The sequence below is a fragment of the Fukomys damarensis genome, unplaced genomic scaffold (assembly GCF_012274545.1).
Source record: "Fukomys damarensis isolate Sample0158 unplaced genomic scaffold, DMR_v1.0_HiC HiC_scaffold_36, whole genome shotgun sequence".
Taxonomy (NCBI): domain Eukaryota; kingdom Metazoa; phylum Chordata; class Mammalia; order Rodentia; family Bathyergidae; genus Fukomys; species Fukomys damarensis.
The window spans coordinates 16,486,906-16,506,370 of NW_022900948.1; the positions used below are offsets into that span (position 1 = coordinate 16,486,906).

The 19,465-nt window shown below is 44.1% G+C and overlaps 1 protein-coding gene across 1 annotated transcript in view; it reads left to right on the forward strand.

Annotated features, from left to right (window-relative positions):
* The window catches only part of Nans (N-acetylneuraminate synthase), a 30,748-nt gene extending 11,283 nt beyond the window's left edge, over nt 1-19,465 (forward strand). The window contains exons 3-6 of the mRNA XM_010614399.3: nt 11,697-11,796; nt 13,477-13,631; nt 17,280-17,546; nt 19,233-19,465. Of these exons, the coding sequence (XP_010612701.1) occupies nt 11,697-11,796; nt 13,477-13,631; nt 17,280-17,546; nt 19,233-19,442 (732 nt within the window). The 3' untranslated portion in view covers nt 19,443-19,465. The remainder of the gene's footprint in view (nt 1-11,696; nt 11,797-13,476; nt 13,632-17,279; nt 17,547-19,232) is intronic.

The following is a 19,465-nucleotide window of genomic DNA, read 5'->3' on the forward strand; positions in this document are numbered from 1 at the left end:
TTTTGTGTAATTTTTTTTTTTTTTTTTTTTTGAGATAGAATCTTACTATGTAATCTAGGCTGGCCTTGAACTTGCTAGGTAGCCCAGGTTGGCTCTGAACTCACAATCCTCCTGCCTTAGCCTCTTGAGTTAATAGGTATGGGACCCAGGGCTTTTGCCCTAAGCTACATCCCCAGTCCTCTTTCACTCTCTCTTTTTTTTTTGGTGGGGGGGGTGCGGGTATTAGGGATCAAACTCAGGACCTCCTCTTGCAAGGCAGCAGGCAGCACTACTGAGCTAAATCCCCAGCACCAGTCCACTTTAAAAAAATTTTTTTTTCTATTTTGAAACAGGGTCTTGCTAAATTGCCCAGGCTGGGCTTGAACTTGCAGTCTTTCTGGTTCTCAGAATACTCAGATTTTGATCATGGGGCACCATGCCCAGCCTATGTAATATTTGCTTTGGAGGGTTTATTATTGTATCGAACAGGGGAGGGGACATTACCAGGTCCTCTGCCATGAGTCTTGGCCTGTGAGCCACCACAGCATAAGGCGAATTCAAGAACAGACAAATGAGACTTAAAGTGGAGAAGCTGAGTCTTGTCCTGGTCAGTGCTGCTGATGGCAGTAAAGACAAAAGCCCCCAAGCACATCCAGTATTTATTGAATACAACCATGGGAAGGAATAGGGAGCAGGGTATGCTTTGAAGCCATCTAGTGAAATATTGCCAGACACCTGGCATGATGGCGCCAGGCAGGGCTGTTAGGGAGTAAGCACTGTTTATCTTACTTGGATAGAAGAAACCAGTTCTGGGACCAGGTACAATTAGCATGTAACCCATCAGGTCAGTGAGAAAATATAATTCAGGGGAAAGGATTTAATTGGGATCACGCTGACCTCAGCTGCATGTAGCTCAGCAGAGCCCTGCCACTTCAGGCCAGGGCCTAGGTTTCCCTGGCAGTCATTGAAGGAGGGGCTGTACTCACCCAGTCCCCCATCTAACATGCCCATTTGAGTCATACAGAGCTTTGGTGTGACTCCCGATAAAAAAATTATAGCCAAATTATGTAAGGGAAGAAGCACGTGCCACTCGTAACCTGCTGGTACTGGACAGGGATGTCTGCTACATACTATAACACACCTCTTTATGCTCTGATTTTGGACATGAAGTTTACTTTTTAATTTTTTGTGCTAATACTGCTGGGATGAGTGTCTTTTTATCTGGGTCCTGGGTTGTTTGCTTAGGACATCTTTCCAGAAATGGATATTAAATGAAATTTAAGAACATTTTATGGCTCTCAAAGTACTTTCTCATTTCTTTTGGCTAGCTAAATTGTCTAACGCAGAACTCTTGACTCTTTGTACCATTTTTTCTGCCCTAAAGTAAGATTGTAAATCGGAAATACACATCCAGGCATTGGTAGTTTAAAAGAGGAAGGGAGGTAGAGAACCTAGGCCTCTAAGAAGCTTGGCATTCTTGGGCTTCAGAGACCTCATTCATTCTTCAGGTCACAGCATTTGCTTTTTTGGGGGTGACTGCGGATCAAACTCAGGAACTTGTGCTTATGAGGCAGACAGCGGCACCACTGAGCTGAATCCCCAGCTCAGGTCACAGTATTTATAAGCATGACATTCTTCAGATAGAGTTGTGCCTTTAACTATCATTTTCTGTGCTTTTGCAGTGCATGATATAATTTACAGCACATCTTCACCTACAGTAGGATGTTTTATCCCTGTTCTATGGATGAAGAAATAAAGGCTCAGAGGAGCTGGGAAGTTTACCCAGTGTCACACAGCTGGGAAACAGGTGTTGAAGGCAGCAGCTCTGATGCCTCCTGTGGTATGCTTGTCACATCCCTTGGCTGCTGCCACCTGGCCTAAGTCTAGCCCCTACAGCCTTAGAGTCACACTGAATGTCTGAAAACTCCGGAGAGTCTGAGCTTTCACTTGTTCTTTGTGACCCTCGATGTTGGCTTGAGAGTCTCTAGGCCCAGGAGCTGCCTTGGCAGTAAGGGGTTAGGCTCTTTAGGAAACCTGCCTATCGCTTAGACCTACTGTTAATCTTCAGCCAACCCCTGCCCTGCAGGCTGAGTTGGAGGCCTCACCCTTCGTCCAGGTACAAATCTGAGAGCTGGGCTTGCTCTAATTCAGTGTGAACTGGTGACACAAGAGCCTTTGTTTAGTGAGAAAACCAGACAGCTCCAGTGAGACATTTCAAGGATGCTACTATGTTAATCCTTTAGAACGTGCGCGCAGTCTGGGGAGTTTCTGAGATTCTGTGGGGCGTCCTCTAAAGCAGTAGTACTGTTTTTCAACAGATAAATCGCTCCAGTTGAATACTGTTCTTTCAACATGCTGGTCACTTGGAGGGCAGCAGGATGGATCAGGCTTCTCAGTTTAGGAGCCAGCCTCCCTGGAAATGGGGATTTTTCTGACCCCAGCTTAAATAGTATTTCCTTAGGGAATTCTTCCCTGTACTCCTGCTTGGCTAGGGTTCCTCACTGCCAGTAAGTTCTCATGATGCTCTGTGCTTCTGTGGTTACTGTTGCTTCACTCTGGTAGACTGTGCTCTGCCCCAGCATCTCTGCTGCCTGGCACATAGTAGGTGCTCAGGAATTACCGTTGAATGAGTGAGCCAACTGAAAGAGGATCAGTGGCTTCCATCAAGTCCTTGAAGGTTATGTAAGCCAAAAGAAGTTTTGGAGAAAAAAAATGTGGGCTTTGGACTCCAAAAGACTTTGAGTATCGTTCCTGGCTGTACCATTAACTATCTGAATGATGAGAATAAGCGTCTCTAATATTTGCGTGTTTTGTACCCATTTCTAGGCTAAGTACCATATTTCCAGTCTACAGACTCATTTACTCCTTATAACAATGCCTTGAGGCAAGACAGTTGTTATCCCCATTTTACAGGTGAAGAAAGTGAAGCACAGAGAAGGTGTCAGTAGCTAGTAACAGCAGATACTTAGTTCCAACCCAGGCAGTGTCTAGGGCCTGCCCTCCTGACTGCAGGTTTGCATTTCCGGGCCTGTTTCCTTATATGTAAAGGGCCAGGTGGTGGATTAAAAATGCCCAGCACCATAGGCTTGTCTTCAGAACAGGTGGGTCATCTCTGTCATGTGCTGTGCTCAAGATAGGTAGGACCAGATGTATTGTGTTCACTGCAAACCCACCTTGTGGCGTAGTATAGGTTGTATCGCATGCATAGAAAGTGTCTTGATGGAAGGAAGGTCACACCCCACATGTGCCATTTGTTTTCATTACATGCTTGTTCTTTTGGTTTCAAGTATTTTAGCCTTGCACTTCAGGAGCTGCTGTAGGAACTCAGTCTCAGAGATAATCAAAACCTTGTCCTTAGAGGGTAGGTTTGGGTTCAAGAATCTAATTGTTGTGCCAGATGTGAATAGGCTTAAAATTCTTGGCTAAAACTTTTGATATAAATTTAGTATCACAAAGTATGGGAAAAGATTCTTTTTTTATTTTTTTTTTAATCTTTTGTGTTGCCGGGGATGGAACCCATGGCCTTGTACGTGCTGGGCAACAGCTCTGCCATGGAACTACACCCCCAGATTGAGACAGATTTTTTTTAATTAAAAAAAATTTTTTCAGTGCCTATAAGTGGCCTCTGGAGAAGATTCCCAAAGAATGCAAACATATTTGGGTTCCTAGATTATCTTTGGAATAAGCATACAGCTTTTCTTCCAATAATTACTTTGAGAAGTGTTTTTGCTTGGAGAACTAAGGTCTAATCTTTGTTAAAAATAATCTGTCTCTGTAGTTGACTCATCCCTCCTTCCACCATGTAGCTGCTTGCCCAGGACATAGTTTTTCCCAAACCTTACCAAACTAAGGCAAAATGGAAGAAATGTTAGTTGAGAATTTCACTGGAGCAATGATTAAAAACAACAAACCAGAATAATAAAATATACATGACAGTGGTTCCCAGAGTGTGGTGCAGGAACCCCTAGGGAAGTCCTGAAACATTTCGGGAGATCCACAAGGTCAAAACTGTACTCATGGTAACACTAAAGGATATTTGACCTTTTCACTGTCATTCTCTCCTAAGTGTATAATAGAGTTTTTTGAGACATTTTGTAGCCTGTCATGACATTGTTCTGGCAGTGGACAATGAAAACTGTGCTCTGTGTGTGTGTGTGTGTGTGTGTATGTGTATCTGTGTCTGTGTCTGTGTCTGTGACTCTTTTCTTTTAACAGCTTTATTGACATACTATACAGTTCACCCAATTAGGGTATGCAGGTTAGTGGGGTTTTGTATACTAACAGTCATGCAACCATTACTACAACCAATATTGGAACATTTTAAAATCACTCCAAAACAAAAGCTATCCATTAGCCAGCAGCACCTCCCAACTCCCCAGTTCTTCAGCCCTAGGCAACAGCTATTTTGTGTCTCTGTATATTTACCTATTCTGGACATTGCATATAAATAGAATCATATAATATGTGGTCCTCTGAGTCTGATTTATTCCATGTAGAATCATTTTTTTAAGGTTCACTTATATTGTACTATTTCCCTTTTATGGCCAAATAATAATCAGTTTTTTGGATATATACCATTTACCCACTTATCTGTAGGTAGACATTTGGGTTATTTCTACTTTTTTGCTATTATGAATAATGCTGTTGTGGACATTCATGTACAGCTTCTATATGGACATGTTTTCATTTCTCTTGGTTGTATATCTAGGAGCATGTGGTACTTCTACATCTAACTTTTCTCAGGAGCCAGCAGGCTGTTTTCCAAAGTGGTTGTACCATCTTACATTCCCACCATCAGTGTATGAGCATTCCAGTTTCTTTATATTCTCACCAACATTTGTTACTATGTCTTCATTCTACCTGTTCTATTGGATGTAAGGGGGGACCTCATTGTGGTTTTGACTTACATTTCCCTGGTGGCTAATGATGAACATCTTTTCTTGTATTTATTAGTCATTGTGTATCTTCTTTGGAGAAATGTCTATTCACATTCTTTGCCAATTTTTAATTGGATTATTTCTCTTTATATAGTCTAAATCTTACCAGATAAATGATCACAAAAAGAATTTCCTATCCCATGGGTTGTCATTTTCACTCGTGGGGCAAAGCTTCATCTGTACTTACAGCTACTTCCCATAGACTGAATTACTACTTGTGCTCCCCCTCCTGTCAGGTCAGTGGCAGGGTGAGGTCTTGCTGTGTACTTCAGGCTGGCTTTGAACTCACTATGTAGCCCAGGCTGGCCTTGAACTCATGATGATCCTCCTGCATCAGCCTCCTGAGTGTTGGGATTACAGGTTTGCACCACCACGCCTGGTGGCAGGGTTAGATTCTTATAGGAGCGCAAAACCTGCTGTGAAGTACACATGCAAGGGATCTAGGTTGTACATTCCTAATCCTGAAACCACCCTTCCCACGTCTGTCTATGGAAAAATTGTCTCCCATGAAGCTGGTCCCTGGACACTGCTGCTTTAAAGCACAAATGTTTGCTTACATTTTCTTTTATTTGGATTTTTTTGGAATAGGGTCTTGCTATGTAGTTCAGTCTGGTCTTGAACTCACTGTGTAGCCCAGAGTGACCTTGAACTCATGGCAATCTTCCTTCCTTGGCCTCCCATGTGCTGGGATTACAGATAGGCACCATCATGTTAGCTAAACAGCTTTAATTTTTATGATGTGTAGTTGATCTAATTTTTTTGTAGTTGTCTATTTTCATGATTTAAAAATTTCTGTTTTAAATCAGTACAATATAATTACACAGCCATTACTTTGGCTAAAATAAAAAGTGATAATGCCAAATTGTAACCAGGATGCAGAGAAAATGTATCACCCATACACTGCTGATGAGAATGTAGGATGGTCTGGTCATTCTAGAAATGAGTATGGCAGTTTCTTTCTTTTAAGAACAGATTTATTGAGGCATAACTCACATACTACACAGGTCACCCCACTTACAGTGATAGTTTATTCTAAAACTAGACATGTGCTTATCAGGTGACCCACAGTTTTCATTTGGTAGTATCCCTTGAGAAACTTTGTTTCACACAAAAACCTGTACAGGCTGGGCATGGTGGTACATGCCTGTGATTCCAGCACCCAAGAGGCTGAGGCAGGAGGATTAGGAGTTTGAGTCTAGCGTGGGTTATATAATGAGTTCAGGACCAGCCTGGAGAGAGAGTGAAACCTTGTCCCACTCCTGCATAAAAACAAAAACACAAACATAAGTACCAATAACACCTGTATTTGTAGTAGCTCAAGACTAGCAGGACAATGTTCTCTGGCAGGCAAACAGTTAAACAAACTGGGAGGAGAAGAGGAACAGCACTGCAGGGAATATGAATGACACTTGCCCTGTATGTGGCAGTGAAACATGGTGAGAGCAGTTCATTCTGCCCTTTCTTCCATCACAGAGCTGAGGTTTAAAAAAGACTGGAGAGCCAGGGATTTAGCTCGGTGGTGCTACTGCCTGCCTTGCAAGCGCAAGGTCCCAAGTTTGATCCCCTGTACTGAAAAAAAAAAAAAGACTGGAAATATCACAAACTATCCTTCAGGGTGACTGGTTTCTGATGATTCTTGTCTTCCAAGAGCAAAATTTATTACATGTATTGTGGCCTGCCTGATCTGTACTTTCCAGTAATAGCCAGTTCTTCTTCATCAGATTGACATCAAAATTATTTACAAAGAGAACTTAAATCTTTTAAAAAATTTATTGGTACTTTTAAGGTATACAATATAATGACATGCATCACTAGAAATTTGCACCTTTACATAATCCATCTTGGCTCTTATTCTTTCCCCATTCCTCTGCCCTCCTTCAACCCCTCCACCCTCCCTATCCACAAAGTTTCCATTTTCTCATATTAATTCCATTTCCTTCTTCCTTTTCCCCTACCCCTCCCACTAGAGGACTTAAGTGTTTTTATTGCAAGTGTATTCAGCAGTACTGCATTTGTAAATTTATATTTAGAAAAGCCCTGTGGCTGTGGTACGTACATCCATACCACAGACTACTACTCAGCAATGAAAAGCAATGAAGTATTGACATAGGCAACAGCTTAGGTACATCTCAGGGTTATTATGCTGAGTTCAAAGGGCAATCTCAGAAGGTTGCGTACCACTTAAGTCTGTTTGTACCCTTCTCGAAATAACGTCATTATGCAGATGGCGAACAGAAGAGATGTTCTCAAAGGTATGGCCATAAGGGATAACTCAAGGGGTCCTCGTGGAGATGGCACCTCCTCTCTGGCTGTGGTCATGGTCACATGAGGCTGTGCTGGTGGCAGAATTGCATGAAGTTAAATACAGGCACACATAAGTGACTCCATGTAAACCTGGTGAAATCTGTGTAAGATCATTGGTGTCCGTCAGTGTCAATCCCCAGCCTATGGTATTGCACCTTAGTCTTACGTTCCTTTTTTTTGGTATCTGGGATTGAACCTGGGACCTTGTGCTTACAAGACAGGAGGTGGAACCACTGAGCTAAATCCCTGGTCCATAGTTTTACATTCTTTTGCTACTGGGGGAAAGGCACATAGTATCTCCATTAATTTCTCACAACTCCTTATAAATCTAGTTATTTCAAAATTAAAAAAAAAATTTAAAGATAATTCCTCAGATTTTTTTTTTGTTTTGGTATTAGGATTTGAACCCAGAGCCTCATGGTAGGTGAGGCAGACATTCTAATTCTGAGCCACGTCCCTAGCTCTTTAAAAAAAAAAAAAATGTTGTTTTTAAAGTATTCAGATAGGTTCTCACTAAGTTGTGCAGACTGGTCTTAAATTTGCAGTCCTTCTGCCTCAGCTTCCTGAGTAACTAGGACTATAGGTGTCAGCCACCAAGCCTAGCTGAAATTCCTATTTTAATTTCTAATTAGATAGATAGACCCCGTCTAAACAACAGTCTTTAGCATTATCAGTAATTTTTTTTCAGTAATTTAGAGTGCTGGGATCAAACCAAAAGCTCCACACTTGCTAGGTGAGTGATCTACCCCTCAGCCTCACCCCTGACCCCTCAGTAGTCTTAAAGGGTGTAAAGATCTGGACGGTGGGACACCATGTTGAGCGGTGTGTGCACAACTCTGCCTTGTGGTGCGCTCCCTGCCCATGTTGCACAGGCTCCTGCTGCACGGTGCTCAGCCTTGCTGTTTTGTGCAGACCCAACCATGTGGTACACACTTTGGTTGGGTGGTACATCCCTGGCCATGGACGTACACATCCCTGCTGTCAGGTGCACACTCAGGCTGTGTGGCTCACGCCTGTACTCTCTGCTCGTGCTGCTAAGTGGATTTCCCTGGAATCAGATCCTGAATTGGAAAACAGCTCTGCCTGTCATTCCTGGTGTCCTGTGAGGTGTTCTACTACCTTTCTGTGCCTATTTCTTCATCTGTAAAGTGGAGCATGTAGCAACTGTGAGGATTAAGTGTGATCACTGACATAAAGAACGTCACACAGCCAGGACACATCAAATGTGAGTTACAGTGAAGAAAAGCAATTCAGGTTAAGGACAAGGACCTGTGGGAGCTTGCTTTGAGCCTGCCCTTCATTCTCATTGTGACCTTAGCCAGCCCCTTCTCTCCTTGGGTCTCTATTTCCTTTTCTGTGTGTGAATGAGCTGTTGTCTGGGGCATAGAACCAAAGAAGATAACACCATGATGATGTGCATCTGGAATGAGCACTTTCCTGTCTCGGCTCACCCTTCAAGGCCCTAAGCTCCTGGGTCTGACTACCAGAGAAGAGCACCTCCTCAGGGCCATGGCTGCTGAGGAAAAGGCACTTCTCTAGGCTGTTTCTTCCCTGTGGTGTTGCTTAAGGACCAGAAGCAGGTGGGGGACAGAGAGGAGTCTGGGTGTTTGGTGTGGGGCCACCCCTGCCTGTACCCCTTTCTTGGTTTCCTTTCCCTCCACTTGCTAGAAAGCCCTCTGTCTGGAGTTTGGGATTCCTGCTCTGGAGTGCTCTGAGCTCAGGTTGGGGTGCTGACACCCTCACCCACCCACCAACCTCTTGGAGTCACAGAGGCCCCAGGGAACAGAAGGTGCCTGCCCCTGGGGACTGGGCAGGACCAATCTGCATCCTCCCAGTGATTGCTGGCCTGTTACCTAGGACCCTTTGCTGTTTCCTGCTTCACCCTGATGGACAGAGAAGCTCTTTGTCCTTGATGCCCTTTGTTCCCAGCTGGACTTCTGGCTCACCTGGGGCCCAGGCAGAAAGAGGAAAGTGCTCTCTCCTCCCTGTCCTTCCTCTCGTGTCTCTCTCTCTCTCTCTCTCTCTCTCTCTCTCTCTCTCTCTCTCTCTCATACTGGGGATTGAACTTGGGCTTTCACACTGAGCTACATCAACAGCCCACCCCATCCCCCCTTTTAAATTTTGAGCCAGGGTTTTGGTAAGTTGCTGGGGCTGGGCTCAAACTTTAAGTCCTCCTGCCTCAGCCACCCTGGATACAGGGTGCATCACTGACTAGAAAATGCATTCTTATGAGCCTTTATAAAAGAGTTGAGGATTTAGTTCAGTGGCCTGCTTCCTGCATGTTTGATTCCTAGTAGAGCTGACTAGCTTTGCCTGGCAGGTGTCCTTGCCGAGCGAGCATTGCCTGTCCAGACAGCTGTTGGTCCCTTGTTCCTTGTTCCGTGTTTACTGAGCAAATGGCTCCCGGAGTTTACCCACGCTGGCTTCCTTGTAGACAATGGGCATTTGGTGAGCACTGCTTTTCTGCGCTCCCTGTGCCATCCTAGAGTGTTCTTTGTTTGCTAAGAAAAGGTTAAGGTGGGGCAGAATTTTATTAAGGTCAAAAAACTGCCAGGACATCTGGCCGGAGCACATGAAACTTAGCTGAAATAAGCAGAGTCTTTTGTATCAATGGACAGTTCTGTTGAGGAGCAGAGGGAAGCCAAGACCCTATCAGTGACCCCGAAGAGGTGCTTCCTTCAGGTACAGTAGATGTCCTGGCACAGCAGGCTGTTTGCATCATAGGAAGCTCTAAAGTTTGCTATCAGTTACCCTTCCCTCTGCAGGGCCTTTCTGTCCTCTTCTTCTCCCTGGTCACCCAGCAGCAAGTGGCACGGTACCCCAGTGTACTGCGTACAGGCCACCCCTTTCTGCAGTGCCCTCTTCTCCCCAGCTCATCACTGTGAGCTTCTTTTCCTCTCCTGCAGGGCCCAGAAACAGTAGGGTGGGAGGGGCTTTAGAAAAACCCCTTTCTACTCCTTTCCTTCCTTAGACCTGCGGTTCCCAAGGTTTCTCAGTGCACAGCACCGAAAGTGGGTTTTGGGGCACTTATTATTGACTCTCATTAATTAGCTGAATTGAATGAGTGTGACAGTGTCCTAAGCCAAACAGGTTTGCCAGCTGCTGGCTTGAGTCAGGACAGGGTGGCTGGGACCTTTTGTGGAGCTGTGGCACTATGGCATTTCCCCAAACCAGTCTGCTCTGCACACTAAACCCAGTTGAGTGTCAGAGGAGAGTCTTATGTGACTGAGTTCCCACCATTTGAACATTACCTGGAAGAAAACTTAGTCTAGTGGTTTCCCTCTGTACATAGAAAACACTCACTTTGTCTGTCTCATAGGGTCAGAAGGCTGGGAAGATTAAACTTTGTTCAATCGGTGTGTCAAAAGCGGTTTATTTTTTGGCCTCATCTTTGGAGGGCTGGTTACCAGTGTGATACAAAAACAGAAGAGAGTGAGAAAGAAAAAAGTGGAAGGAAAAGAATCCTTGGGAGATTGATGTGCACATAATAAAGTATTAGAAGCGCCAGCATATCTCATCAGATGCAAACTTACTTAGGAATTTCAGGCAATATTTTATGATGGAGCATAGATATTTGGAACCATTTTGAGATTTGATCTTCCAATTTCAGTTTTGAAAAATCCTAAAATTGGAGGTGATGGATGTTTTTATAACTTTGTGATGATGGTAACACGTGTGTACATGAGTCCAGACTCACCAGATTGTGACATATGTGCAGCTTTTGGCATCCCAGTTATACCTCAATCAAGCTGGACAGAGATCTTAATTAAAAAGTAGTTGAGTTCTTGTTATTTAAAGGCCACCTGAGATTTTACTATTGTAACTGTGATCCACTGATCCTCCAGCTAGCGCTGGCTGACATTTCCCTGTGTCGTGGCACTTCCTGATGAATCCCAGGTAAAGGTATCAAGGTCGCTAGGAAGGCTACCCTAAGCCTTGCTCTTGTGGCAGAAGAAGGTGACTGGGGCCTGTTTCGCTGTCTGCTGCGCCCTGCCAGCTGTGGATCACTGTGTCGACACTGGGCCACCAAATACTCCATTCCCCCTTTTGGCAAGGATGTAAGTGACAGCTTTTCCTGGCTGCTTGGTCCTGAGTGAAGGGTCAAGCCTTGGAGGGCTGTTCACCTTCTTGCTGCCTGGTTTTCTGCCTCCACATTAAGTAATGATGCCTTCACATTTGTTCAGTGGTCCTGGGGAGGAAGAGTCAGTCTGGCAAGATGATTCCTCTTCGATTCTTGGAGCCAGCTCAGACCAGCACTAAATGTGTGGTGGACCAGTGGTGGTGGCTGGGAATGAACGTTGCAATTTGAAAAGGATGTCCGAGAACACATCTTTCCCACTTCCCAGTTGTTGAGTCTTTCTCACTGGGCAAGGGGAGGGGCCTTTTCTCTTCACATCACCTTTCTACTTAGGCTTCTACCGCAGTGACGGTACTTTTCAGCAGCAGTGAACAAGAGCTCCCTCTTTGATATTGTAGATGGCGGTTGAGTTTCTGCATGAACTGAATGTTCCATTTTTCAAAGTTGGATCTGGGGACACTAACAATTTCCCTTATCTGGAAAAGACAGCCAAAAAAGGTAAGTGTCGCATTTTTGGCATCAAATCCTAGAGAGTTCAAATCTTCATATTTTATGCTATTAGTGAGCTAGATCTTTTTTGAGATAGAGTCTCATTATGTAGTCCACGGTGGTCTTGAACTCACTCTGTGGCCCAGGCTGGCATTCAACTCATAGCAACCCTCTTGCCTCAGCCTCCCAAGTGCTGGGATTATAGGTGTGCACCATCAGGCCTGGCTGAGGTAGATCTCATGAAGACAAACTTTAGAAACCTCTTTTCTATGAGCCTGCACTACCACTTTTTAATGTACTAACTTGTAAGAAGTTAAGTTACGATGGTTTTATAAGAAACTTTTAAAATTAAAAAATGTAAAGCTAATTTTAGAGATTGAGAGTAGAATGCTGGTTATCAGAGGCTGGGGAGAGTGGAGGAGCTATTATGGGAGAGATTGTTTGCTGGGTACTAAGTTATAGTTAGACAAATCAGCTTCAGTATTCTTTTGTACAGTAGAATGATTACACTTAACCATAGTGTAGTACTTATTGTGGAAAAAGCTAGAAGAAAGGATTTTGAATATTTTCACCACAAAGAAATGATATCCGAGGTGACAGATATGTTTACCCTGATTTGAACATTGTATAGTGTGTGTGTGTGTGTGTGTGTGTGTATGAGAACATCACATGGTACTCATAAATATGTACAGTTTTTATATGTCAATGAAAAACTAAAGTTCTTTCTGACTGATAAGAACTTAAGGTGGTGCATGCCTATAATCCCAGCATTCTGTGAGGGTAAGGCAGAAGGATTGCAAATTCAAAACCAGCCCAGGCAACTTAGTGACTTAAGAAACCTTGTCTCAAAATAAAAAATAGGGCCAAGGATTTAGCTCAGTGGCACTGTACCTCCCTCACAAGTGCAAGGTCCTGAGTTTGATCCCTGATACCATAAAAATGAAAAAAAATTTAAAAAGGGCTCAATGTGAAGGTGCTAGGTTTAGTCCCCTCTACCAGGAAGAGGGGAAAAAACTTCTTAGAAGAAACTTTGATTTGAGAAATATTCTGGGCATAGATCCTACCTATTGGCTGTAGGCCATCGTTTATAAGGTGATTTATGACATGAGCCATCTCATGTGAACCTCCTCACAACCCCAGGACGGAAGCAGGTCTTCTTACTGCAATGCTTTATACGTATTTCATAGGTGAGCCATCTGGGACTCAGAGAAGGGTGTGCTTCACCCAGACACAGCTAGATGTGGCAGCTCTGGGCTTCAGCTCAGCCACGCTCTTGAATAGGAGTCAGTGCTCACTTTGCCTTGCTACAGGTTGATCCCCCTTCTCCAAACCAGAAGTATTCCAGCTTTGAGAGCATTTCAGATTTTTGCATTAGGGATGTTCAACCCATCCATTCTGTGCAACCTCTTGATCCGCTGAGGTGCTTCTCTTCCCCCTTAGAAACATGAAATTGTCTCCTAAATTCAGTTCACTTTGCTGAAGGCAGATGTTGGGGCAGAGGGTGGTCTACCCTCCCTGGGGTCAAGGGCAGGATCTCACTGCACTCACACTCGGCTCTCTTCTCCCATGGTGGCAGGCAGTATCTCAAGAGGTATTTGTAGGTGTAGTTGAATGATGAGACCAGCAGCTGGGATGTGTTTGAGGGAGAGGCTGAAACCCCAAAATTAAAGACAGTGCTGGGTCCCTCAGGTCGCCCAATGGTGATCTCCAGTGGGATGCAGTCGATGGACACTATGAAGCAAGTCTACCAGATTGTGAAGCCCCTGAACCCCAACTTCTGCTTCCTTCAGTGCACCAGCGCGTACCCACTCCAGCCTGAGGACGTCAACCTGCGGGTCATCTCGGTGAGCAGGAGAGAGGGTGTCATCGCATCAGGCCACAACACAGTGGCTTTTCTTGTTCTGTTTACCTTGGGGAAGATAATGGGATTTTTTTTTCTGTGGTGGGCTGGGGATTGGATCCAGGGCCTCACATGTGCTAGGCAAGGGCTCCTCTACTGAGGAGCACCCCCTCACCCCTCACCCTCTCATCCCTGCCCTAGCCTTTTTCATCACCATAATTCTAGGCAACCTCGACCGTAGTTTGTAATTTAAACATCCTTTGACAGTCCTGCTGTTAGGGTCTGTTTAGAACCAACAGGTTGAGGATGCACATCTATTCTTAAGAAGGTAATGATAAAGTACATTTTCTTAAAACTGATCTTAGTTTGACCGGGGATTTAGCTCAGTGGTTCTTCCACCTGCCTTGTAAGCACAAGGACTTGAGTTCAATCCCCGGTATCAAAAACAAAAAAACTGATCTTAGTTTCTCTCATTATAAAATAGAAAGTAGAGTCCTTATAGTTGTGTTTATATACATTTTCTTTACCTGTATGTCCTAGCCATTAGAGGCCCCTCTTCTGTGAATTGCTGGCTCGTGTCTTTGGTAGCATATTGTCTATTTTTTAAATTGTGGTAAAATATACATAACAATTTACCCTCTTAAGCACTTCTAGTTGAACAGTTCAGTGACAGTAAGTTCATCCACACTGTTGAGCAGCCAGCACCCCAGCCCTCTCCAGAGCTGTCATCCCAGTCTAAACTCTGTACTGACCCCCCATTTTTCCTTTCCTCAGCTCTGAGACCCAACACTTTATTTACCATCTCTACTTGTTTGACTACTCTAGGGACTTTGTATAAGTGGAATTTTACAGTGTTTGTCCTTCTGTGACTACTTTTTTTTTTGCTTGGTCTTCAGAGTTTATCCATGTTGCTGCCTGTGTTAGTTTTTCTTTTTTTTTTTTTGTTGGTACCAGGCATCAAACTCAGGACCTTATACTTGCAAGTCAGGCAGCAGAACCATTGAGCTAAATCCCTGCTCCCGCCTCCTTTTTTTAATTTTGAGAAAGTCACTAAATTGCCCAAGCTGGGCTCAAACTTTCAATCCTCTGATCTCAGCTTCCAAGAGTACTGGGATAACAGGCATATGCTGCCACACTCTCCTATTTCATTCCTTTTTAAGGCTGAATATTTCATTGTGCATATATATTACATTTTGTTTATCCATTCATCTGTCATTGGACATTTGCATTGTTTTTACCTTTTAGCTATTAGGAAAAATGTTACTGTGAACCTTGGTGTACAGATGTCTGTCTTTTTTCCTATTAGTTGTAAAAGGCCTTGAAACTCTGGCCTTTTCTGTTTTGCTGTTTGCTGGCCTGGTTATTTGTTAATTCTGAGCACCCCTTGATGCTCAAACTGCTTATACTGACAGCCTTGAGGGAGCTTTCTCGCTCCCTGAATTTTGCCTACTCCAACTCAACCATTTTACAGATGGTGAAGTCCAGTCCTAGGAGGGAAGCCTGAGAGCCAGCAGCATCTTGTGGCAAAGCTGGGTCTACAGCTTGGGCTGTCCCCTGCTATTCTTTGGTCTGCTGTTGTCACAGCCCATCCTGATCAATTCCTCCTGCTAGCAACCAAAATTTAAGTTAATTAGAATTGGGTGCGCGTAATTATAAAACAGTAAAACTGGTGGAATTACAAATATGTACAGTTATACAGGGGCACATATTTATGAGCTTGGTATTATCTTTGAACAGTTTTCTTTTCATATTGTCCTTTCAGTACAGACATTCCTTGTTTAATGACTAGGCTCTGGTCCTGTGACTAGGTCATTATTAAATAAGAAATTGTACATAGTTTATACATTACATTATTCAAACCAAAGGAAATGGTCAAAGGAAACTCCAACCTGATGACTTTGCTTTTATTTGATAATTCTTACATGCAGTAGTGTAATGTATAACAGAACATAAAACTACAGTACCATACAGTACAGCACAGTGCTGAACAGTACAATACAGCAAAAATTACTGTATAAGGTATACTGTACACTGAAGCTCTATAACAAGATGTACAAAAACAGATGGGCCAGGCATGGTGGCATACACCCATAATCCTAGCACTTGGGAGACTGAGGCAGGATAGGATCACACCCAAGTTCAAAACTAGTCTGGGCTATACAGTAAGTTCAGGACCAGCCTGAACTGCATAGTAAGACCCTGTCTCAAAAATCAAAACTAGTCGTTAAGTCTGAATAGTGGTTAAACAGGTAGGTTGTTAAAAAGTAATATCTGTATAGTATTTGACATTCTGTTCTTATTTTTTCCATGGTAATATAAGCTTTTCTACATGTTGCTATACAGTCTTAATATTTAACTTAAAATTCACCCTTTTCAGAATCAACACTGCTATTTCTTTACATCTCTTTTTCTATATTTCCATTCCTAATTGTTTTTTCTCCACTTCTAGGCATGCCCTTGGCATGACTAAAGGAATGATGTAAATTTTTTTTTTTTTTTGTACCAGGGATTGAATTTGGGACCTTGTGCTTTCAAGACAGGCGGTGGCAGCTGGGTGTGGTGGTGCATGCCTGTAATCCCAGTACTTGGGAGGCTGAGGCAGGAGGATTGCTGAGTTCGAGACCAGCCTGGGCTACATAGTGAGTTCCAGGTCAGTCTCAAAAACTGAGAATGTGTCTCAAAAAAGAAAAAGAAAAAAAATTTTAAAAAAAGATAGGCGTTGGCACCACTGAGCTAAATCCCCAGCCCAGAAATGATGTAACTTTAAAAACTTAAACATGATCTTTTCTTAACTCTAAAATATATTTCATAGAAAGTAAACTACCTCGTAATCCCTTCCCACAGGGATTACCATGATTAACAACATAGTATATGTGACTCCAGATATTCTCCTTGATTTTCTTCCTCAGTATATTGTAAATATCCTTTCCTTTCCATCCCTAACAGGGTACCATTATTTCCTCCCTCTTGATGTCACTCGGCAGTGTTTTGTTAGCCCACCCTTTGGGCCTGCCCACCCAGCTGACCACGGTGTGAATTCCCTGACCTAGCACCCTGCACTCCATTGCACACCTGTGAGCCTGGTTCCCCAGACCTTTGCCCCGAAACTATCCTGATCTTTCATTAAACCTCACCAGTCTTACTGTTGTACTTTAGCTGTCTGGTCACCCTCACGGACAAGACTCACCCATCTTGGAATGTCTTTTGTTGCATTTGGTGAATTATGGATAACTGATTAATTATTCAACATTTCCACTAACAGACTGTTTTGAGATTGGGCTGTATATATAAATGCTGATGATATTTGTGCATATAGCACATTTGCTTTTAGCAGCACAAGGCTAACTGAATGTAACATATGCTCTTTGAGCTTAGGCATTGGCTTTAATTATATTCTTACCCTGATGATTTGTGTAGGGAGAAGTAAACATAAAATGTATTCTTAATGATGACAGTAAGCATTGTTTTGGAGCATTCACAACAATCCCAGATAGGTAATACTGTTTTATCCAGGAATGAGAGGCTCAGAGCCCCTATGTGTCATCTATGGTTGTGCAGCTAGTGAGTGGCTCACCCTAGATCTGCCTGACTCCAGAGAGTATGAATAAAGTACCATTGTGAGTAACATCGTTTTCCTTTTTCTATGTTAAAGGAATATCAGAAGCTCTTTCCTGACATTCCCATAGGGTACTCAGGACATGAAACAGGCACAGCGATATCTGTGGCTGCAGTGGCTTTGGGGGCCAAGGTGTTGGAGCGTCACATAACTTTGGACAAGACCTGGAAGGGCAGTGACCACTTGGCCTCACTGGAGCCTGGAGAGCTGGCTGAGCTGGTGCGGTCTGTGCGGCTCGTGGAGAGGGCGCTGGGCTCTCCAACCAAGCAGATGCTGCCCTGTGAGATGGCCTGCAACGAGAAGGTGGTTGCTGCTTGTCTCTGCTTGGTTCTGCTGTCCTGAGGGGCACACAGCATGCTTGCCTGAGGAGGACAGGGTCAGCACTAGCCTCTCAGAGTGATTTCAGGCTCGTGTGAGCTGCAGGGAAAATGTGTTACCAAAGTAGAGCTTTGGTCATTTCTCTGGCCACCTGGGATGATGTTCGTCTCCCATTAAGTCTCCAAAGCCCGTGGCCCCAGTAATCTTAGTCTCTAGGAGGTGTGGAGGGCTGAGACCCTGGGATGAGCCAAGGCTGGTGTGTGGTGGAGTAGGGAAGCCTTAGGACTCCAGAAGAAGAGTCTGTGGCCCTTGTAGTGGGGAGGCACTGTGTGAGCGGTGGCTGTCATCACAGGGGCTGGTGAGTGATGACACATATTCTTTGGGCCATACTGGCCTTCAGACATGTGGGATGGTGAGGCTGAGACCCACTGCCCGGCAACACTCACCTTTAAGGCTTCCTGGAAGCTGTGGCCTGGACCTTCCTGTCCCCAAATCACAGAACCAGGTGTTCCAGATCTGCTTCACACTGCCTGGGTTGGGGCAAAGGTCAAATGCCAGGCTTGGAGATGCTGTCATCTTTATTCTAGTGGGGCCTGCCTGCTGCTGCCCCCAAATGGAAGGTACAGATATGCTCTGAAATTTGTAGTAAGAAGAACACAACTTACAGAAGAAACGGGAAGAAAACTACTAGAAACTGGATAGAGTTGTAGTGGTTGAGCATGTAATTTGGCTGTGTAAACACACAGGTGCATGGTTTAATAATCATCAGTTAACAGACAGTTTTTCCTAACACTAAATTCCAAGCAGAATTGATTATTTGGGCTCTTATATGGAGAATGTAGACTGAGGTAACAGATGACTTGTTTCAAAGCATTTACAGGGAGGCAGACACACTTACTTTCAGTGGCCTTCATTCCCCTCACCTCCTGCCTACCTGCCCCATCTTAGAGGTGTCCTTTCCTGCCCTCTGAGCAACAGTTACTTTCACTGACTTGCGAGCCCTCCTCAGTTCTGTTTCACCAAACAAAGTGGCAGTGAGGTTTGTGTCCCTTATGAACAGCAGATCAGTAGTCAGGGCCCTCAACTTCTAGGTCAGTGGTGAACCTATGGCACATGTGCCACAGCTGGCTGGCTGTATCATTGAAAGCTCTAAAAGGTTCACCATCGCTGCTTTAGTTCTCATCCTGGCTGTTTTGAGTCCTTGGCCAAGTTGCCCTCTGTGGGCTTCAGTTTCCCATGTTTAGAGTGAGGTGTTGAATTAGATGTTGACAGAAGTAATAGTTCGTATATCAAGACCATGTACATTCCAGGTTTGTCACATATTATCTCTAATCTGTGTAGTCATCTGACAGGGTACAGACACTATAGTTCTATTTCACAGTGAAACCAAAACACCTTATCCTGAGGTGCCAGGGATTGAACCTGGCTGCCTGGCTTCATAGCCTGACCCCTTTCCTCTGCAGTCCACTGTGCAGGCCCCTCCTGGAATCTGGGAAGTCACCCTACACTGGCAGAGTCCCTGCCTGTGAGAGATGCTGTTGTGGGCAGAGACTGTAGAGACAACAGAGTCCCTGCTGTCACTTTCTTGGAGACTCACCAGGGACCTCCAGTGGGAAGCAGTGCACGGGTGTTGCCTCTGACTCTGACACTAAGTATTCCTCTTGTCCACAGCTGGGCAAGTCTGTGGTGGCCAAAGTGAAGATTCCAGAAGGTACTGTTCTAACACTGGACATGCTCACTGTGAAGGTCAGTGAGCCCAAAGGCTATCCCCCCGAAGACATCTTTAATCTAGTGGGCAAGAAGATCCTGGTCACTGTTGAAGAAGATGACACCATCTTAGAAGAATCAGTAGAAAATCATGGCAAAAAAATCAAGTCTTAAAATAAAAAGTGCCATTCTCTCAA